The sequence below is a fragment of the Corvus cornix genome, chromosome 4 (assembly GCF_000738735.6).
Source record: "Corvus cornix cornix isolate S_Up_H32 chromosome 4, ASM73873v5, whole genome shotgun sequence".
NCBI classification, from domain to species: Eukaryota; Metazoa; Chordata; class Aves; order Passeriformes; family Corvidae; genus Corvus; species Corvus cornix.
Window position 1 is genome coordinate 60,005,259 of NC_046334.1, and position 22,829 is coordinate 60,028,087.

Genomic DNA, 22,829 nt, shown 5'->3' on the forward strand with positions numbered 1-22,829 from the left:
CAGGAGGTTACTACGGCGACTCAATCCCTGATGACAAGGACGATGCTTCCCAAGCAAAACCAAAGGTCTGTCGTCGCAGTAGCTTAAGGCACATTCCCGGTATCCCAATAGCTACCGCTGGGCAGAGTCCGCAGAGCAGCCACGCTTAGGGACGGCGTGGGAGCCAGCGGCTGCTGCCGCATGGTGAAGAGCGGCGCCGGGGAAGGGCCGACAGCGCCCGCGGAGGGACTGCTTCTCCGCACAGCCGCGGCGCCCCCGAGCCCGCCCCCGTCCCCGCGCCCATCCCCCCGGGCTCCCCGCGGATGTGCTCCCTGCCCGCCCGGCATTCCCGGGCTCCCCGCAGATGTGCCCCCTGCCCGCCCGGCATTCCCGTGGCAGGACGCAGCCGGTGCGCGCAGCCCCGCCCGCCGCGGCCCCGCCGCCGCGCACGCGCCCGGGAGCGCCCCGGCGGGAGCGGCCCGCGCACGCGCGGCGCGGCCGAGGCCGGTCAGAGCCGCCGTGTGGCGCCCGCCCGGCCCCGGCCCCGGCCCGGCCCGGCCCGGCCCGCCCTGCGCGCAGCTCCCCGCGGGGCGGGGCCGCCTCCGAGGCCGCCCCAGCGCGGCCCCGCCGGGCCCGGCCGAGCCCACGGCATTTCCGGGGGAGGGCGCGCGGCGCGGGCTGGCGGGGAGCGGCGCGGCGCGAGCAGAGTTGACTATATATGGTCAAAGGCAGCGGAGAGCGGCGCGCGGCGCGGGCGCTTCCTGGTTCGCGCCGCGGGGCCGAGCGGGGCTGAGCGGCGGCAGCGGAGCGACAGAGCCCGGCCCGGCCGCGCCCGCTGCCCTTCCCTGCCCGTGCCTGCCGCCGCCGTAACAAGTGGGCGAAGATGCCGTACGAGATCAGTAAGCTGGCGGGCGCGCCGGGGCGGCGAGGTTCCGGGCGGGGATGGGGACGGGGAGCCCCGCGGGCTGCGGACCCTCGTGCGGACCCGCGGGATGGCGCGGTGCCGGCGCTGCCTCGCAGCGCCCTGACAGCAACAAGTGACGGTGGCCGCCGTCAGGGCAGGGCGTGTGCCCGTAGCGCGGAGGCATTAAGCGCCTTCCTTTTATTTTGATTTTTTAAAAAAAAATTATTATTATTTATTTTCCTTTTATCCCATTTCTCCCTTTATTTTTCGTAGAAAAAGTGTTCGCCAGCCTTCCGCAGGTTGAACGAGGCGTTTCCAAAATTATTGGAGGTGATCCTAAGGGCAACAATTTTCTTTATACCAATGGAAAATGTGTCGTCATCAGAAACATTGATGTAATGTATCTTGATTTATTTTGTTTTCTAGTGTAAAGCTTTCGCTAAGTTTCATTTTCGCTCCCTGCCCCTCCTTTAACAGCCTGTGCTTCATTCAGTCTTGGTGATTTCAATCGAGGTCACAGATCCCTGATCAGCAGCAGGAGAATAAGTAGAGTGCATGACTCAGGCATAAAACCATAGGCAGCGACAGTAAAAACATGTAGAAAATCTCGGTAAAATGTGCAGTTCTTTCCCTCTTCGCATAGGACTTAAGAGACGAGAGACTGGTATATTCTGGTTGGCCCTGTTTATCTTCTTAGGTATCACTATTATGAAGTTGAGTGCTGTGTTTGCCTAATAAATGAGCTCTTCCTTCTTTGCTGTTTTGGGCCCTTAGCCTGTCAGAGAAGCATGTAAATACTTGCAAACCCGTATCTTTAAACGAATTATTCTTCAGCTTCTTTCCCCCCACCCAGCCCCAGCTCGAGGAATCAGACCAGTTATGAGTTGCTGGACTCCATAACAAGCTGGATGCAAGTTCTCACCCCTGCTCACAGGGCATTTTGCTCATTGATTAAATATTAGAATGCCCCAGTTAATGTTTTCAGTAGTGTGGAGGTTTGGGTTTGGTTTTTTTCTCTGGTGCTAACTAGAGAAATGGTAAGAGTTGTTTGAAAGATTTCATTTCAAAGATGGCATCCCTTTTAAAAGCATGGAGGAAACGTTGCATGTTTAGGCCATTGTCTTACTACTGGTTTTTAAAAAATAAATTTCTTCTAAGTGGTTGCTTATTCTTTAGAAATCAAATTCTCCCCTAGATTTACTTTCCTACTGCAGATTTGGCCTGCAGCAGGAAGGGCTGCGGGGGGAGGGGCAGGACATACCTCTGGAATTTTTAGGTCTCCACAACAATGGATTTGTTTATGGCTGCTTCTCTAAATCACCTTTGTAAACTGAGCTGTTTCCCTCTTTTACCTCATCACCCCCACTTTATTCAGACATTTCTTCACTGTCGTGTAGTAATAGAAAAGTGCTACTAATAACTAAATTCCTTGCGGATTTCTTGATTGCTATCAGTTTAAATTTATCCACTTAAAACCAAAAATAATCTTGCACTCTGGTTTCAGTATGTCGGTTTAATGTCTTTGTAATAGTGTTTTGCTCTTGGTATCAAGAAAAGTTCAAGTTTCTGAAACCAGAAGCCCCAGTTAAAGCCTGTAATGGCACACAGTGTGATGAGAGAAGAGGGAAAAGCCACTCTGCTTACATTACAGTTTCTGCCCAAGTCATGAATGCTGACCTCCTCCCTTGCACTGTCATTAATGCTCTTCTGACCCTGATTTGGAGGTTAAATTGGAAGAAAGCAATTTGCTTTGCCTGAATCAGCTCACTAAACATTAGCCCAGTCCAAATGTGAGCCCCAGCATGCGCTGCGGGGTGTAGGGCACATGGTGACCTGAGAACAGGCGAGGTGGGGTTGTGGGAATTCAAATTTAAACTGTTTAAACTCCCGAGGAAAGGTGAGAATAGAAGTCACAAATCCTTCCGTTTTATGGTGCAATTCATGCTGATATGCAGACCTATCCAACTGACAAGGCGAGTTTGCTTCTGTTAATAATTGACAGGTGACTACAGAATATATTGTAGCAATAACACAAAAACTGACCTAAACCTGTGCTGTGGCTTTTGTGCTGGAGAATGTTGCAGTTTGTAACCTGATGTGCAGGTGTGTCCACTCTCAGTAAAGAGCTATGCAGTTTATGAATGATATAGAAGCCTCTCTAATAGTTTGTAACAACCAAATGAAATGCTGGGGGGTTTGTGTGTATTCCCTCCATGAACAGTTCTCCAATGGAATGGTTGTGCTCGAATTAAAAAAAAAAACAGGTCATCAAAATGCAGTGATCACCTTTCTCCTTAAGTCTAAACCTATCTAGCATTAGCTAATCAGATGAATATAGCATTCAGGGTTAATGCTTGATCTTTGAGCATGATCTAGAGACTTCCTTTAACAAGAAGTAGTTCTGGAGCAGTGCTGGAAAAGCACTGTGAGAAAGACTAATGATATTTTTAAGGTTTCATACTTCATTAATATTTTATTTTCATGGGTCTAAGACTACTTTGAAGCTTGGAACTGAAACTGCTCACTTTCATATGTGGCTCTGGTTTCAGTGTTTGAAATAAGCCACATAAGCTCACTGCTGGTTTAATCTAGGTACTACATTTGTCCCAGCTCACACTATAATTTTCTCCTAAAATATCTTTTTAGAAGTGTTTTTTGGGGTTTGGGCTTGATGTGGACAACATGCAAGTTAGAAAACTGACTTTACAAGCAGAAATAATACTATTGAATAAATAATGTACAATTTGACAGCTCTACCTTATTACCTGGTTTCTGGAATCTATTTACCATATCTTAAATTTGGGACTCTTCCATTTAACCCTTTAAGTTAGTCTCTCAGCTTACTTTCCCAGACTCTTGGAGATTCTTGCTGTAAAGTAGCACCTACTTATGTATGCCATTAATAACAGCATGGGGAGGAGGGGGGGATTTGAGCTTCCTGAACATGTAGGTGATGCAGATGTAGAATAGGGAAAACATTATCTTATCTTGCTCAGATGAAATCCAGTTGGGCACAAAATGAAGATGGATGCATGCTGTAAGTGCAGATGGTTGTGACTTAAGTAGGGCTACAATGCACTCAAGCAATGCCTAAAAGCAGGAATGAAAAAGAGCTCCTTTTTGCATGAGCAAGCAGTATTCTGTCTCCGGAGATGTAACAGTACTGCGACAGCAAGAACTCCTGTGAGCAGGAGACCGCTTTCCAACACAGAGCGGGTGTTTTAGTTTTTCCTGATTGGATGGCTGAGTCATACCATAACATCAGGTGGTTTTCTGGTTGGATTGAATAAATCTGTATTAATTATAGCAGTTAAAATGTAATTTTGTTTTGATCATATGAGTCAAGTTTCTGGAGCTGGAAGAAGCCTGTTAAATGGTAGAAAAGCATTTCTAAAGAGTAGTGCATTACTGTTATGGCATATATACATTATAATTGGGAGGAATGCAGAATTACATTTATACAATTAATTTGAAAGCAGTTTTTTGCCTTGATGTCATCCTTTTTTTGATTTGTGTGGCACTTCTATTGTGTAACAGTACTGATCTGCTGAGACACTGAGTTCATTTTATTGTCCAACGTGAAGCATCTGAAAATGTAGTTAAGACTGAAGAGATAAAATTATGATAGAGTGGCAGTGAATTTTTTTCAGAATTCCTGTACAACTCTTGATACAAGGGAAAACACCTTTTCCTGTTCTGGTCTGCTGGCTTTTTAAGCAGATTGCAATTGTCAAGAAAGAGCAAGCCTAGCGCACCTCATTGGTTATTGAGTGATTTTGGGTACATGGTGATGGTTAACTGCAGGCTCAAGTTTCATACTTGACTACAGTAGAACTTTAGATGTGTGCTGCAAAGCACAGCTCATATTTAGTATTCTGCTTGGGTAACTGCTTTATTCTTGGGCTAGCCCTAAAAAATGCTTGGCCTGTTATTTTGGAGAGTGTTTTTCTATTATTCAGCAGGTATTGGAGAAGAAAGGGTCCCAGCACTTCAGGCTTCCTTAAGAGGAAATCTTTTTTTTGTGCCAGTTGTCAGAAAGTAGTGTGTTGCTCCAGTGGTCTCAGCAGTGTTCTGCAATGTGTACTGCACTTCTCACTTTTAGACAATTGCTCAATTTAAGCTGGAAGGAAGGGTGTGAGAGTGGGGAGTGCAGGGAGATAGTATGATTTTATCTTTGAATTTCTGATTTTATTCCTTTGAAAAGGAGGAAATACAACTTAGTACCTTTTTTTTCCCTTTAAAATAGAATCCTGCAATTGCTGACATCTACACTGAGCATGCCCACCAGGTTGTAGTTGCCAAGTATGCTCCCAGTGGATTCTACATAGCATCCGGAGGTAAAGTATCCATGTGTATGAGATGTGTGGACAGAGCTGTTGAAGTTACTGGCAAAACAGTAGTAACACTTCACGTGTGTGTATGGAATATGCAGTCACTGTGATGTGCTTTGGTGGAATTATGTACACATCTCTGAAGGAGGAATGATTTCTGTTGTTATTCCTCTAACCTCTTCCTTAGGCAGTGAGTTTAGTGACATTCTTGGTCTTTTTAAAATGTATTATTTCGATTTTAAAAAAACCTGGAAAGGAACCCTGAATACTTAGTGTGATGAAGACTTGTGTAAATGCAGCAGAGTGAAAAGTTATTTCTGAAATACAGGACTGTTCTTTGTGATGTTAATAAACCTTGATATTTTGTGCAGGGGAGGGATTCTAAAACAGTGTGTACTCCTTTCTTTTCCCTTCTCCCTTCTTCCTGACCAAACTTGGCAACATTTATGACTTTTGTTACCTTTTAACCTGAACCAAAAAAGCTTTTCTTGGCAAGTTAGCAGGGAAAGAGGCTCGGTCTCAGTTTCCATATAATGCATATGAATCAGTAGTCTGAGGATGTGCAACATAAATTTTTACAGTGTGAATTTCTTGTATTACAGCAGTTTTTGACTACCGAAGAACTAAACAAACCCCAGTTACTAGAAGCTAGCATCTAATAATTGATATTTTTTTCAGGAGGACTAGTGTACAGTGAAAAATATTGATAAATACAATACTATAACTTGTATTTCTTACAAAGATTTGCAGCTAATATATGGATTTTTTAAAAAGTGCTTGCCATTTTCAATTAGAAATGCTTCAGAAGCAAGTAATGTGCCCAAATACAGACATATTTTCAAAGTAATATATCTGAAAACAAAACATTCTGAATATGAGCCCCTTAGAAAGAGAGTACAGTTTCTTGCAAAGGTCTTAGTAGAATGGGAGTTTCTCTTGCAGCAATTTCAAGGGAACTGTATTTTTTAAAATGTAAAATGTTCTGTCCTTCTTGGTTTCCTTCATATCAGAAAGCTATATTAAAATAAGTATTTTGGAGTACTAGGGAACCTTTAAGAACACTGATAGCACAGCTTTTTTTTTTTCTTTTTTTTTTTTTCTCTTTTTCTCACATTCTTGTCTGAAAGGGACCACAGCCAGGATTTCTTGGCTCAGTCTTTTGTGTGTGGACCATGTGTCAAATTGAATACCCTCTTCTGTATTCTACAAACTTGGTGCTCTAGGTTTATGCAGCACTTAATCCTCATAATAACTATCTAATTTGTTCTTGTAGTCTTTTAGATTTCCAGTCCTTTGTAAGAGAACAGTAATAGATACTGTGCTAGGGAAGTATTTGGTTGATTTTTCTCAGAATTTTTGTCATACCCAAGTGAAAGAGTTTAGGTTGCAAAATTTCCCTTAAAAAGTGAGTTCTGTATGTCATTTATAAATAGTTTTGTGATACTGCTGAGCATGGGGTCTGAAGATAGATGACCAAGCTGTTTAAGCTGTTTCTAAGTATAACATGTAAGATTCATTTCTCTATCTATAAATCTGCATTAACCATGCAGACTGCATTAATACTTCATGTGCTTCATGAGACAGACCTTTAGCAATATGCTTTTGGCTTTTATGGTAATTTCTCTTATAGCAGTCATAGCAGATGTAGTAATGGGAGATACTGCAAAGTTAAAGCTCTGTGTCTCATCTATTAATAGATGGAGAAAACAATTCAATTTTAAAGTCTGCATTAAAATTCTGCTTCAATAACAAATTGTCTCTATGAAAGTCTGAATCTGTCCTTTTAGAACATGATTTAGAAGATCAGTCTATGACCAGGTCCCAAAAATGCAGGGTTGCTGTATGTTTAAATTGAACTGTAAAGATGCACCAATAAATGGTGAACAGAATTTAAGCATTCTGCTGAGGTGAAAGACGCGTATTTTAGCATGTGGTTTATTCTAAAACAGTGGCTTTTTTGAAGGGTACAATACACACAGACTTTGCTGTGTGGGTTTCATTAGAGATCTGTAAATTTGTCTGTGTGTAGAACAATTCCTCCGGTTACAATACTGCAGCACAGTAATTGCTCTGAATAGCTCTTGGGTTGTACAATACTGAGTGGAAACAGTGAGCCAGGGAGCTTTCATTATCTTAAGTCTTAAATTGTTAACTGCTTGTGCTGTGTGTGCTGCTTTTGACATTACTGTTCCTGAATATTCTGTTGCATTCCTGTGTAGTATTCCAGATAGTGCAGGCATCCACACGCACCATTAAGTGTATGCATGCTTCTGTATAGAAAAAGTACACTGGTGGGTGTGCATGAATTGAGTTCTGTGGACAGAAATCTCTTAGTACTTCTACATATGCCTGGTATTTGTATGCAAAACAGGTCTCCTTTGAAGGTACAAATTGTAGTGCATCAACCACTGTCCACTGGACTATTCCCTTCTTGTAGATGTAGGGTCTCCTACTTCCCAGTGAAGGGTCAGTGAGCTGTCTTGTAGCTGCTGGGCAGGGGGCTGGGCTGGCTTGTTCTTTGTGATACTAAACACATACCAGCTGACAACATTAAAGTTCCTACTCTTACTGTGCAGTTCTTTCACGTGTCTGCAAGTGTTTTCTCTGTGTGTTGTATTTGGTGCTGCATGTCTTGAATCATAATATCTGGTTAAAAACCCAATTTGGTGAAATGGATATAGCCTTCAGCATTCCTAAATCAAGTGATTTGTAGTAGTTGTAACAGGGTAAGGTAGTAGGTCCCTAGTACAAGTGTTCAGTGTAGCTGAAAATCTGTACTCTGGCAGATTGAGTCATGTGACTGAGTCATGCTGGAACAATAGTTATATTTTGTTTTATTATGGCAGATGTCTCTGGAAAGCTGAGAATCTGGGATACTACACAGAAGGAACACCTACTGAAGTATGAGTATCAGCCATTTGCAGGAAAAATAAAGGACCTTGCATGGACTGAAGACAGCAAGAGAATTGCTGTGGTTGGAGAAGGAAGGGAAAAGTGAGTAATTCGTGTGTGTGTGTCTATATATAGATACATACATTTACTGTAAACCTCTGTATTCTAACAAAGCAAGTTCCTTGCAGAAAGCTTTTGATTCTTCAGTGGAAGGTAATCATTGCTTTTTCCCTGTCTAGACTTCAAGTTGTGCTGTTCTGCAACAAAATTCTCTATGCAGTGTTTGACAGCTGTAAATTAGTTGGAAAATACAGTTCTGTTACAATTGCTTAGTTTAAAAATTGTATGGGACTTGTTTCTTAGAGGTAGGTGGGTATTGTGTTCAAGGATAGCTGTTTGGTGGATTTTTTTGTCAAATTCTGATAGGGTAGGAAGGAGAAAACACAAGGTTTATTTCCCCTCCTCCTGCACTTACTGGACTCGTGGTCTTATTCAATTGATTGAATAAAAGTTTAAAAAATGAAAGTATCTGAATTTTCTCCTTTGGCAACATGTCTATATTTTTAGGCCTTATTGTGGTAGTTTAATGAAATCACAAGTGGTTGTCCTTTACCTGACTAAATGCCTGTTCAGGTTTGTGTCCTCCTTTTAATGTTCAAGGACTGTCAGAACCTGAAGGTGGAGTCCAGACCAGGTAGTCTTCTGCGTAAAGGACTAAAAAGCATCGTGTGGTCCTGTTCACTGATTCCCTGTACCATTTTTTAATCCCTGTCAAGTACTGTGTCCTTGAAAAAGATTTTTTTTTTTTTTTTTTGTCCTCCATTACTCCCTCTGCCCCATCTGCTCCTGGGTAGATACAATGTGAGTTAGCTCTCCTCCTTCAAAAACTTGGCCAGCTTCCTGTTAGGTGGATGTGCTTTCAGTCTAGAATATTGTTGAAGAGATTCTAAAGAAGGCCTTTCAAACAGCAATGCTCTGGCAGTTCAGTGCCTCTGTATTGATTATACCAGGGGGTTTTTAAGGTGATTTAGAGTAAGAACTAAAATGCTTTTAAAACTCTTCTTCCTTAAACCTTTAAGTAGTAATATTTGTAAAGTGATGCTACCCAATCTAGGCTAAATAGCCAGATAGATAACTGTGATCCAGTGTCATTGTTATCCTAGCTTTCTGCATTCTGTGTAGTGGCTAGGCAGATGGAATAATTTACTGCTTTCTTTTATAAACTAACAGTCTTAGTGAGGAATATACATTAGATCTCTGAACGTTAGAAGCTTTATATGCAAAACTTGATTGTTTGTCCCCTTCAGCAAACGTCTCCTATTGAGGATTAGATTCTCTCACCAGAAAGATCTCAAATAGCCTGCAGGGAACTATGATGTGCTTGCATGAGATTTAATGAGATGACCTAATTTCTTTTCTTTGAGTGCACTCAAATCTGCAGATTGCAGATGTTCAAGGAGTTAATCCGCATGTAACTTTTATGAATTGTAGTTATTGTGTGCTTTCCTAACTAGATTCGGAGCAGTGTTCCTGTGGGATAGCGGCTCTTCTGTTGGCGAGATTACTGGGCACAATAAAGTGATCAATAGCGTGGACATTAAACAAACGAGACCATATCGGCTGGCAACTGGCAGTGATGACAACTGTGCTGCTTTCTTTGAGGGACCGCCATTCAAGTTCAAGTTTACACTAAGTGTGAGTTTAAGTTTAGATGTGGCTCTGTTAAACTGTGCAGCAGTTCTTGTCGCAGCTAGCTGTTATAACAAAAGTTCTCAGTTCCCCCTTTTGAGGCATAGATGGTGTCAAGTGGCTTTCTTAAAATCATGTATAGCCAAAAGCTCATCTCAGTCCAAGAAAACTGAAATAAATGACTGGTTAAAAAGAGAACCTGAAGCACTTTTTCCAGTATTCTTTTTTCTTTGTCACTAAGTTATGGAAGGGGTGAAGTAGGGTGTTTTAGTGGCCCTATTGATGCTTTCAGAGCACTGTTTCTCAGTGCAGACATGTAGAATTTTTTAATACTTTCCAAGGTGCATAATTCAAGAAATGTGGTGACTTTAATGGAATTTTCCAATCTGATAACAAATGCTCAAATCTGAAATCCCAGGGCCACTTAGAAAGGGTGAGTGTAGATGTTTGAAAGCATAACTTAATTTCTACCACATGGAATGGGTATGTAATGACTTGTGTGGTCAGTTTTCTGTTTCTACATTCCTTTGAACTTTGTTTCTTATTGTATTTGTTACAATCTCTTAAATGAAACGAAGGCTGGAACTACCACAGTTAAGGTATCCCTTGTTGCTTAAGGCCAAAGAAAACAAAAATCCACTAGCTTCTGCAGCTGTTTTAATGGCAGGAGGTCTCTTGCCTCAAAAAAAGTATTGCAAAGATACTGGAGATTATTGCAGTAGTAGATTAAAAATGTTTATTTTGTATTTTAGTTTTAAAAACAGTGTAGTATGCCTTTTATTTTCTTACATATAAGCCTTGAGTAGTCTTCATATGATGACTTTAGTAAGGATGCCATTCCAGTTCTAGAAAAGGAATTGTTTTGAGCTCTGCGATCCAATGAAATGATGTAGTTGCCTAATATATTTCTGTACTTAAGCTGATACTTGCATTTTGCTAAGCTGGTTCTTTTGGAACTCTGAAGTCCGAATTACTTACCAGTGCTGCAGTGATGTAGTCTGTGTATGTGATGCAGTCTTCCTTTTAAAGTGATATATGGTTGATATATGGGATTCTGGTATAGGCTGTTATATGGTTTAGATTAGAGCCTGCAGTATCATCGAGGGGGGAAAAAAAAGTATAGTTGAAGAAAGTAGGTTAGAACCTGCCTTCCACAATACTAAAAATAGTCTTCCAAATCTCTCTGCATGGGAGCTTTGGCCTCATTGTGGTGTTTCCCTATTTAATGTGTGTTTTCTAGTTTGCATGGTTTGAATAGTCTCCTACTTGTAAATAGTCTATTTGGGGAGCATACATCAGTCTTGCCTCATTACTTCACAGAACTACCACTAATGCAGTCTCCCAGAAATGGAATTTCAGTAAAATAGTAACTTATTCCTCATGCCTGTGGTTTCTTTTTGCAATAAGAAGGATAAAATACTCTTCTGTGTATAAAACTCACTGCGCAATGAAGCAAGAGTTGAAATCTGGAGAACGTTGCAGAAGAATTTAATGACCTGTGGGGAAGAATCTTGTGTTTGCATGTAGGTTGCATCTGACTTTTTTTTACTACTTATCCCTGAAACCGGGTACTCATTCTCCTGGTATGCACTGAGTTTTAACTACATCAGTAATGATGTCACAGTGTCTTCCCTGGACTGTTCTTGATCCCCACGATTCTCTTCAGATAGAGGCTAAACTTGCCTCATAGCAATTCTCTACAGCAAGCATCTCCTACACAGCTAATTTATGGTTCAAGTATAAGAGAACTTCTTTGTTACTAGGTTGTCTTCTATGTAAAACAGTCTGTTCTTATTTTGTTTTCTGATTCTTACTTTCTTCCTACAGGACCATACACGGTTTGTGAACTGTGTGAGGTTTTCTCCTGACGGGAACAGATTTGCTACAGCTAGTGCAGATGGGCAGGTAAAAAACAGGGAACTTTTTGTAGTGATTTTAGCATGAGAAGTTTTTCTTGTGCATTTTGGGAATAGGATTAGTATTGTAAAATTCACATTGCTTCTTTTTTTATGCCAAAAAATGACTGGTTTAAACTTTTAACTATCCTCCTGTAAATCTGTAATAATTGATAACTGGTAATAACCAGACTATTCTTACTCAGATTTTTTCCCCATTCCATCTCCCTAGCATTCTCTTACGGGTTATTTTGGCAGGAACATGTTGTACTTTTGGAATATGTATGTCTTTATGATCCTGGGATGTCTAGCTGAAATAGTGAATTCATAGATAGCAAATAGCTCCATGTGTGCTCCCTACTGATAAGGGCAGGTTGACAATGATACTGTTACCACAGGTAGCTTGTCCTTCTTGGAGGGCAGACTCCCATGACAGCAGTGTTAAGCAGCTGCCATCACAGCAGGAGTCAAAACTGTAACATCTTCCATAATTTCACATGTCTGGATCCAATGTACAGGGGATTTGCTGTGATTATTTACAATTTTCATCTCAATCATTTAGTCTTAATTATTCAATGCAGCGTAGCTTGTGCCTCTCCCTAAAAAGGAGTCTAGTGTATCAAAGTATCAGACACTATCTTGGGGGTTTTTCTATTACTGCTTTTCCCTTTAAGTTGTATGTCTTTGTGCTCTTTTAAGATTTTTGTCTATGATGGGAAGACTGGAGAGAAAGTGTGTGCTCTTGGTGGAGGCAAAGCACATGATGGAGGTATTTATGCTGTAAGTATTACTTCATTTGTGCAAATGATCCGTAATACTTCATTACTCAGCTCATGAACCACAAAGTCTTGAATTAATAAATGCATTTGCTGTCTTGTGGTGACATTTGTTTTTACAGATTAGTTGGAGCCCTGACAGTAGTCAGTTGCTTTCTGCTTCTGGAGATAAAACAGCTAAAATCTGGGATGTCGGTGCTAATTCTATTGTAAATACTTTTAACATGGGATCAAACGTGTTGGATCAGCAGCTGGGTTGCTTGTGGCAGAAAGACCACTTACTGACTCTCTCTCTGTCTGGCTATATCAATTATTTGGACAAGAACAATCCAGATAAGCCTTTACGTGTCATAAAGGTAAGTTCTGTTACTGCATGAGTTTCTGCAATAAATGACTCAGTGGTTGAAGTTGTCAAGATGGAATAGTAGCTATTGAAGAATAGCTTTGTTAAATTAGCATTGCCAAACAAGCTATGCATGACTGTTTCTTGAAGTTATATGAATCAAGAAGTTACTATGTTACATGTGTGACTGTGCTTTGTGCAAATACACAGACTATTTCATTTTAATTAATGTTATCAACTTATCTTTTGTTGCAGCTTTTTAAGCATTCTTGAGATGAGAAAAGAAATACAGCATAGATAAAAAACTACCAGTGATGTCTCATTCCCCCAGAACTAGTGTATTGTGGACAAGGTGACTAGGGTTACCGTGCAATCGAACTTTAATTTTAGGATTTAAAGAGTTCACTGACACAAGAGTTCTTCTCATGGGAACTTACATTTTTACATGAACTAGAAACAATGTCCCAGATTTTTGCCATCACTGCTATAATTCTGCAAGTTGGTGTGGGTACATGACCATATTTAGTCCTCTTCCCGGAATCATAAAGTGCCTGAAAAGCAGTGATGAAAAGGCAATGAAAGTATTTTGGCCCATCAGGCTAATAAGGACATCCATGATGCTTACTGTTTCTCTTCAAGGACATAGCAATAGCAGTGCTCTAACAGTTAAATGACTACACTGCAAAATAGTGGTTTTTATACTGGGTGACTTTTAACGCTTGTGAATAGCATGTTATTTTCTGAATAACCTATAATTCTTCTCAAGTAGGTGTATGTATGTGTTAAAAATTGCTCATCAATAATTATTTATGTCCCATTCACAGGGTCATAGTAAATCAATTCAGTGTCTCACGGTGCACAAAAATGGTGGAAAGTCCTATATTTACTCTGGAAGTAATGATGGTCATATTAATATCCTTTGAATGATAAGTGATAATTCTTATAGTCTTACAGTTTTAAAGAGCTCATTAGGAGAGGTGAAAAAGAAGCCCAAAGTTTATTGGACACAAGTGAATATTTTGTCTAAAGAAGTTTATTTTGCTTTCCCCTAATACCTGTTTTTCTAGTTGCCTTCACACTTTCCTGCTAAATATAAGCCAGCTCTTAATTTTCAGTTGCTGCTTCTTCATGGTAGGTAGCTTGTTAGTATGGAGGAACAAGTAGATCTACAAATTAGCCTCTTGTAACATCAAGAAATAGCAATACATATTTTCCACTTATGACACAATATGCAGAAAGTTACATTTCCAGCATTCTGAAGCTTACAATTGCAACTACAGTCCTTCATCCTGCCTTTAAAATGGTGTCATGTTGGCATAAACCCTTATAAATATAGGCCCTGTTTCTTTGCAGACCTGCAACCATGTTACATGAGGGAAAGCCAATGTTGTAGGACTTCAAACTAAAATTCTTTAAAAAGTATTTTCTAGTCTCAGACCTAATGCTAATTATTCCACTATTTGCTACTGTTTGTGGTAGGTCATTTAGCTCACTATAGAACATCAGAGGCTCACTTAATAGATATTATGAGACTGCCTATGGAGCTTGTAAAGTCTCCATCCCTAGAGATACTCAAAACCTTACAGAACCCTTACAGCCTGTCGTAGCTGACACCAGTTTGAGCAGCAGGTTGGACTAAATCTCAAGAGGTCCTTTCTAACCTTAGCTGTTCTCTCACTTATTTAACTTTTCATGGTGTGGTACCTGACTGCACCAGTATCTTCAAATGTTCCTTAATTCTATTATGCACATTATTGGGATTCTGAAACTGGAGAGAATGATGGCTTTTCTGGGAAAGGCCACACAAACCAGGTTTCTAGAATGGCAGTGGATGAAATGGACCAGCTGGTTACCTGCAGTATGGATGACACTGTGCGCTATACCAACCTTAGCAAGAGGGATTACAGGTTAGTTAAAATGTTGCCTTTTATTGCAGTATAATTGTTTTGCAGCAAGAGTTTTATTGATTTTATATGGTAAAAAAAATTATGCTGGAGTTTATTTAGGTTTTATGTTACCATGGAAACTGTAGACATCATTACTGTATCAACCTTATGCTTTTTTCTGACAATGAGAAATGCATCCCAGGCTTTTCAATTGGTTTTATCCCTTCCACGGGAGACCTATCTTGTACTGAGCAACTTAGTTAGGGGCTGTAGGAAGGGTGTCTGCTTTGTGATTCATAAATATCCAGAGATAGTGGTGATAAATGTGGTTAGGAAGGGCGAGACACAGCTATTTCTTCATGGAAACCAGAATTTAAGCAAAAAAAAAAAAATTAAAGAATCCTGTTAAGATAATCTAGTTAGTTTAAAAATTAAACTATAGTATTGCAACATTAATTTTTGTTTCAAAGGTGTGCTGCCTGATCAAGACAGTAAAGCTTTAAACAAACAATAGGAAACTTTGCAGATTAGTACATTCAAAAATTAAATTATGTGTGTTCTTGATGATTAGTGGGTGATTATTTGAATAGGCAATTTTAAATAATAGTAGAGATGGAATAATTTTTTTCTGCTTTGTCCTTCCTGCTTCTCTGCCTTGGCATGTCTTCTTCCAGTGGCCAGGATGCTGTGAAAATGGATGTTCAACCAAAATGTTTAGCTGTGGGTCCTGGTGGTTATACTGTAGTTTTATGCATTGGACAAGTAAGTATTAACTTGTGGATTATCAATTGCTGTGTTAATAATGCCATATATGGTAACATACAGATATTTAGTGTGGGGTTACCTTGTACATCTGCAGAATTTCCTAATAAGAGCTGTAGGGAACATAATTCAGCAGGATACTTGATAGCCTTGTCTTTTTTCATCCTGTACCAATTTCACGTTTATGTATATATTTAAATTTCAGAAAGTCCCTTGTGTGGGTGTATCTATATTTGTTATCAATACAGCTTTGTGCTGGAAGGTTAAACCAGTCAGACTCATGCTCTTGCCAGATTTGTTCAGTGACATGATTTTGGCAAAAGGATGTTTTTCTCCTGCATTTTATTTTTTTGCAATTAATCCAACTAATTAATTAACTAATGCTGTTGTACAACATAAGAAGCTCTAGCTTGCTTGCCACTAGTATGCAGATCACAGAAAACCAGAGACATTGCACCAAGGCTCTCTTGTACTGAAATATTAACTTCTAATGATTTATGCTTTCTGTATGGGTGCTGGTTTTGTGCTTGGGACATTTGATAGTGTTGTCCAAACCTGTTTTCATGTGAGTTAATGCCAGTTATCCATAGACTAGAACTGGATAGGAAATAGCCTTTAAAGTTTAACATTGCAGAATTAACTTGCAACTAATTTGGTCCTGCCTCCCTCCCTTTAACAGTGAACCAGGAAGGGAGTAAGCATTGCTAAAAATACTGGTTTGTTTATTTCATGTTCAAACCAAGTGAAGCAAAGCTGAAGGCAATGGAGGATGCCCTGCACTGCATAATTTAGAACATGAGTACTCCAGTACAGCAGATTATATGTGTTAGTCACCACATGTAGGCTTTTTTTAAGAATTAAACTGTTCCCTTAAGGTGAGATACAATAAATTTCTGAGCAACCAGAGGGCATTTGTATTTATGACTAAGCAATGTGGCTTAGTATAGTTTTATATTTGGTACTTTGAAGAAGGGTCTTAGTTTCTGGTTTTCTACTTACAGATTGTCTTGATGAAAGATAAGAAAAAATGTTTTGCAATTGAGGACCTTGGCTATGAGCCAGAAGCTGTAGCCATTCACCCCACAGGAGGTACAGCTGCAGTGGGAGGAGCGGTAAGGTTGCACTTCCTAAAACTGTACTACTTTGAGCACTGGAGCAAGTAACAGAAGCATTTAATAATAGTAGGTGTGTTCTGTTGAGAAGTAGTAGGTGACAATTTGTAACAACATCAGTATTGTATCAAGTAAGTTGTGTGTATTTGGTGTTCCTGGGCTTTCATTCCCCAGGTTCTACCACAATTGTGATCTAAAGTCTATTTCACTTCTTTTTGAATTTAATCTTTTCTTGTATTTGCTGTTTTTAAATTGCTAAATTTTTACCCAGTGTGTTCTTGAAGTTAGAAAATTCTAGAAAATGGGTCTATTTCCACACTTGTTGGATTGTAGCCAGCATGTGACAGGTTATTTAAAGTTCTTCTTAACAGAAGCACTACCAGATAGACTTAATGTAAAAAGTTCCAGAAACTCCTCTTTCTATTGTAAAATTATTTTTCTACCTTTTCTTCTTCTTTGCTATTAATTTGCAGGATGGGAATGTCCATTTGTATTCAATCCAAGGAACCTCATTGAAAAGTGATGATAAGACTTTGGAAGCTAAAGGTCCTGTTACTGACCTGGCATATTCTCACGATGGTGCCTTTCTTGCAGTCTGTGATGCAAACAAAGTTGTCACTGTCTTTAGCGTCGCTGATGGCTACGCGGTAAGAATTGTTGGAGCAAGAGTTGACTTTGTTTAAAAACAAATTGACAGCTCATGTCTAAAACTGTTGTGGTGAAGTATATTATAGCTGCTGAGGCTTAATTGTAAATCACTGATGTAAATTTGATGTTTCTGTCACTGTTTACCTGCTATTTTGGGGTAGTATTAGCGTTTACAGCAGCCTATGTGAACCCTCCAGATCATAAGAATAGCTGAGGAAATGTGCAGCATAGGTTGGCTGCTGGGAAAACACTGAAACCCACCTAATAAAAAAATGCATAGTTGAAAAGGGGAAGGAGTTGGATTCCCAGAGACTAGCAGTAGTTAAATACAAAAAGTTCCTTTGGGTGTGCTGAACCACTAGTTTGTTCGTTTTGGTTTTTTAAAGGAAATTAAAAAAAAAATACATGCCATGTCTTTTAGAGAATTTGTGTGCATTTTTGTAAAATGGACAAGAATGCAGGCTCAGTTTGATAAGAATCATGAAGTACAATAAAATTCAATGAAGTAAATAAAGCAGACTTGGCAATAAAATTCTGCTGGCTCTGGCACACCATGGTAAGGACTAAGCAATGAAAGGGATGTGCTAGGAGAGGGAGTTTTGCTTTATTTGCCAATCTGTCTTTTAACCAAGAACCAAAAAATGGGCAATTTCCACTTTTCAGCCCAAGCAGTCAATGCGTATCAGTCTGTAAAGTCCTTAAGCTTTGACTAAACAGCACTGAAATAAAAATGCAGGATGGATTCCACAAAAAACATTTCACTTTTTAAGTAAAAATTGAAAGAATTTTGGCTTGAGAAATATCTGTGGGATTATTTTAGAAGCCTCTAAATTGCATATGCATATAACAGATCAGGCTTTAATAGAAAAACGTCTTAGTGGCTTTTTACAAGAGGTTTGTATTTTATTGGCCTAGTAAGTGTTTAAATAAATCACATAAAATGAAGCCACCAGTTGGTTTGCTTAGTGTATCCATCTGCACCTGAGATATACATTGTCTGGAGTCTTGCAGTAGCTTGTTCTGATGCTGCACATTGAAAGTTAGTGATTTCCTGAAGTAGATTTAACTACTGGAATGACCCTTGTCTCCCGAATTTTCAAATAGGAGTATAACGTCTTTTACGGACACCATGCGAAAGTTGTTTGTATTGCGTGGTCACCAGATAATGAACACTTTGCTTCTGGAGGCATGGACATGATGGTGTATGTTTGGACTGTGAGTGATCCAGAGACCAGAGTCAAGATACCAGGTATGTTTTCTTCAACATGCTACTTTTGAAAGTTGCTAGTAGTTATTGAAATCCAACACTGTTCCTGTTTTCTAAACTAATGGTAAGCAGGCTTTGAATGTTCCCAAAATAATTTAGCCTTTATGTTAATCTCTATCTAGTCACATTAGCTGGAATTCTATTGTTATGTTATTTTTGTAGTTACTTTTAAAATCCAGTACTAGTATTTAATGCAGCTAAAAATCATGTTTGGAATGTGCTGAAGGTTACCTTGTCAACCCAGCATTCCTAATTCTTTTCTGTTACTTTGCACTGCGATACAGATGCTCACAGACTACATCATGTAAGCGGCTTGGCGTGGTTGGATGAACATACTCTGGTAACAACATCCCATGATGCTTCTGTTAAAGAGTGGTCTATCTCCTACAATTGAAATAAGCCCCCTCTTTGGAAGGACCTAATCAGGGACTAGAACTACTGCAGTGGAACATAGCATTTCTCTTAAAGAATCTGTATTGGCCTCTGGGTCTGCTGTCATATCCTCATATCTTTACAGGGTGTTCATATCTGTAATTAAATGTACTTTGAAAGCTTTAGCGAGTAACAGTTTGCACATGAAAAGCACTTAAATTATGTCTGGAGCTTAACCTTTGTGCTGAACATTCCAGAGGCAACAGCCGAACAAGTTGGTGTGCAAGGTTCAGGCGCGAAAGATTCAAACTCAATCAGTTGTTCTTTTCTAACCAAGAAGCATAAGACTGTACAGCATGAGAGTAATACTTCTCATTTTTTCTAATTACAGAACATTTCTGTACTAACAGTCATAGTAAGAGTATTTAGTTGTGGTCTGAAACCAATCAAGCTGTGTGCAGCTACTGTATAGTGCTTTGCTTCTCTATACTGCACCAAACTGTTGCCTCAGATTTTCTCCTCCAGATAAGAAGATGGGGTACATACATAATAAACTTTTTATGTATTTCATGTCAAATCTTTGTGGTTTATTTTAAGGTGGAAGTGTGGGATTTTAATGTACTTACTGTTGTGGGTATAATGTTTACAAATAATCGTTGTGGCAACTTCAGAAACACAATTGTTACTTCATGAATTAAGACTGTCTCATCATTTCAGTGTCAGAGAAAAGAAATCATTCTGTTGCAAAGATTAAAGATATTTTCTGTTTGAAGGAGGAGAAGCATGTTATTGTTTATAAAATGCAGTACTTCTACCACCTTTTGGAAAATACAGGAATTAAACCAAGTGAAGTGTTGTTATGACTTGAAGTGATTTTTGAGAAGATAGTGTTTGCTCAGTAAGTTTTATGCCTTTGCATGTGCAGAACAGTTGCATGAAAGCGTTATCTCATGCGAAGAGATCCTGATGTTGTGTTTAGTTCCCTTCTCACACTCCACAACACATTTAAGTGATTTGAAGCTAGCAGTCCAACAAGGGTGGAGGAGGACACTCTGATGCAAAGTAGTAGGAAGATTTGTTACCATCTCTGATGGCCAAAAAAGAGCTGTTGCTGTCTAGAAACTTGGAAGACTTCAAAAAGTATTTTCTCTGCTAAGTCTCTACCACTACCACCACCACCTTTCCAGTTGTCTTTGGGTTTTATTAAGCTTTCCTTTCTGTGTGGACTTGCGTGTTTTTTTTACCATATTTCTAATGACACTAATAATACAGCAAATAAAATGCTTTTGCTGCTTCTCATCCTGTGGACTATTGCTCAATTGCTGAAAAAAAAAATTGCCTTTCAAAAATGAAATGTTGGTGAAACGTCTTTTAAAAAGGAAAAATGTTGATTTCTTTTTAGGAGTGGTGATCAGATCTCTCCTAGCCTGCAAACCAACATCTGCAGTGGAACAGTTGACATAGAAGAAAAAAAATCTAAGAAGTGGATATTTTGCACCATGATTTCTTTGTGTTCACTGTGGCTCTCTATTAGCAGTTTTGCATGTATGCTTACTAACAATGCAAGGACAAAAGAAGTTTTGGAAAAGGATGTGTTTGATATTTGGCTTAGGATCCAAATGAACGAGGTTTTCTCAGTGTCTAGCCCTTAAAGCTCGCATAGAGGGACTGACGCAGCAAGCAATTCATCCATTGTTCCTGAGTCTGATCTGGAAGAGTTGCTGGTGAATCTGCTTAGTGGGTTCATGTGGTAGTTGAATCCCTGTCATTTAAGTAATTATAAGGGGGAGGGGAGGAGGAGTTAAGCAGTTATCAGAGCTTGTGCACTGTGCCTGATCGGTGATGTGTAGGCTGAGCAATTTTTTGATTCCTCAAGGACCTTGTAATAGTGCTCCTGTGGAATGCCTGTTAGTTAGAAACCCTGCATTGACATTTGTGTTTGGATGGCAGGGAGGGTGACTGCTCGTGCTTCAGCTTCCATTGGATTTGTTTATTGGCATATGGCCTGAGCTTCTAATTTCATAAGAACTAATATGGTCTTTGTAGTTGGCTGGCAAATCCCAACTAAAAAAACTGCAAATACAGTCTGCTCTTGGACCAAATGTCGTAGCACAGGTTGATTGTTGATCCAGTGTACACACATCACAAACTGATCTAAGGAGCCTGGCTGTACTGCTCTGAATCAGACCCCTACATTACTTGTGTTTGCCCCAGATTGGCCTGCCCTGGAACAGAGAAACGGGAAAAAAAGACTGGATGGTCTGTACAGATTGCAGTGATTTCAAAAGGAAATAGTGATACTTGATGTGAATATGAAATCAGGCTCAGAGGATGCAAATTAAAAAACAAAACAAACCCACAAAAACACCCACACCTTAAAAAAACCCCAAAGCACCTTACATATTGCTATATTAAGAGTTGTATTTTAATGTTAGTCCAAGCCCTGTTCAAGCATAGCTTCTCAAGCCCCCTTACTAAAGGCTTCTGTTTTAAACATGAATATGCTTTTGAGCTCCTCTTGGCAGTTACTGGAAAGCTGGTTTCACTTCACCGTGGCTGGCAGTTTGCCTGCTTTACAGTAAAAATGCAGCTTAATTAGGCCGGGAGTAGATTCGGAGAACTAACGTGACCAGTAATTCCTCACAAGGCTGTAGTGCAGGCATTCCTCTCCCCTCCCCCTTTAACTGTGATTTAATCCTGGTTGCCTGTTCCATTTCTGCCACGCTTGTACAGCACATTGGCCTTCCAAGAAGCTGGTCTGTACAGTCAGCCAGAAATTTACCAGCAGCTGTTGTGTGGAATATCAGCAGATCCTAAATGCAATTCTTTAATTGGCAATTGGTAGAGGGGAAAAATAAAGGGCATCACTGATCTATTTGGAGATGGAAGTTGTTTGTTTTGTCAGACACAATAGAATTATGGATAGATGTTCTGACACCTCTGTTCCTCTGCCAAATGCTTTTGCTCTTAATAATTAGAGTTCCTCAGAGTGAAGGTAGCAGCCTTAAAATCTTAATTACGTGAATATTTTTCTGAAGCAAAATAGCAAAGATGTAGAATCCTTCAACCTGGAACTGATTTTTTTTTTGAGGTACATTTCTAAGCAGAGAACCCTGTGTGTCACTGCAGGTACTGTTTCATGGTTGTGGCACAAGAAAGGATTTGCTCATGTAAACTGTTCCCTACAGTAAATTCAGCCATGTCTATCTCTGTGATGAAAGTACACAGAGGAGAAAAAGGTGCCTTCAGTGGCCTGGGAGCAGAATCATGCAGCTAACTGGCTGGGCTGAGAACAAGTCACAAGTTTGCATATATACAGCAGATGCTTGTTCTAGAAGTGCAAAGCTCCCCAGAGAGGCTTGGGAATTAAGCTAAGCAGTGAAAGAATCGTAGAATATCTCAAGTGGGAAGGGACCCATAACAATCATCAGACTGCAATGAATAAATGCATGTGTTTTGCATATTAAAGGCAGTTTGTTTGGAATACCGATGTTTTTGCTGACAGGAATGAAATCACATACACCAATTCATAGAGGTGTTGGTGGAAGGACCCTAAAGACCTCATCTCAAGTATGAAGTAGGGCTATGGGCAATACGAGACCAGGTGAGCTATATTCTGTTTTTTAATCAAGTCTTGAGACACTTAAAAGGATGGAGATCATGGAGCCTCTTTGAGTAATCTGTTACACTTAAGTTTTTCCTACTATCCAACCTGAGACTCCAAGTGTATTGCGTGACCATTCATTTACATTATCTGTTAGTAGCAGGAGAAGGTAGAACACTGTGCCCTTGGTATTGGCCCCCTGGAATATTTTCTCTGCTATCTGCTGGCCCCCAGTTGGATGTTAAGTTGTTGACTTCCTCCAGCTCACACACCTCAGCTTCTAAGGAAAGCTGCTATGGGAGGTGTTGTCTGAAACCTGGATGTGCTGCATCATCTCCCTCACCTCATCTGCGTTGCTGTCAGCAGTGA

The 22,829-nt window shown here is 40.0% G+C and overlaps 1 protein-coding gene across 1 annotated transcript; it reads left to right on the forward strand.

The window, feature by feature from the left end:
- Window positions 1-644: 644 nt before the first annotated feature.
- Window positions 645-20,155, forward strand: WDR1 (WD repeat domain 1). Its single transcript, XM_039551102.1, has 15 exons — window positions 645-878; window positions 1,157-1,278; window positions 5,130-5,220; window positions 8,061-8,208; window positions 9,621-9,801; window positions 11,623-11,700; window positions 12,390-12,470; window positions 12,589-12,822; window positions 13,634-13,721; window positions 14,560-14,716; window positions 15,370-15,457; window positions 16,459-16,569; window positions 17,043-17,216; window positions 18,322-18,466; window positions 18,769-20,155. Exons 1-15 carry the CDS (start codon window positions 863-865, stop codon window positions 18,876-18,878), a joined length of 1,824 nt encoding a protein of 607 aa, XP_039407036.1. The 5' UTR covers window positions 645-862; the 3' UTR covers window positions 18,879-20,155.
- Window positions 20,156-22,829: the final 2,674 nt, after the last annotated feature.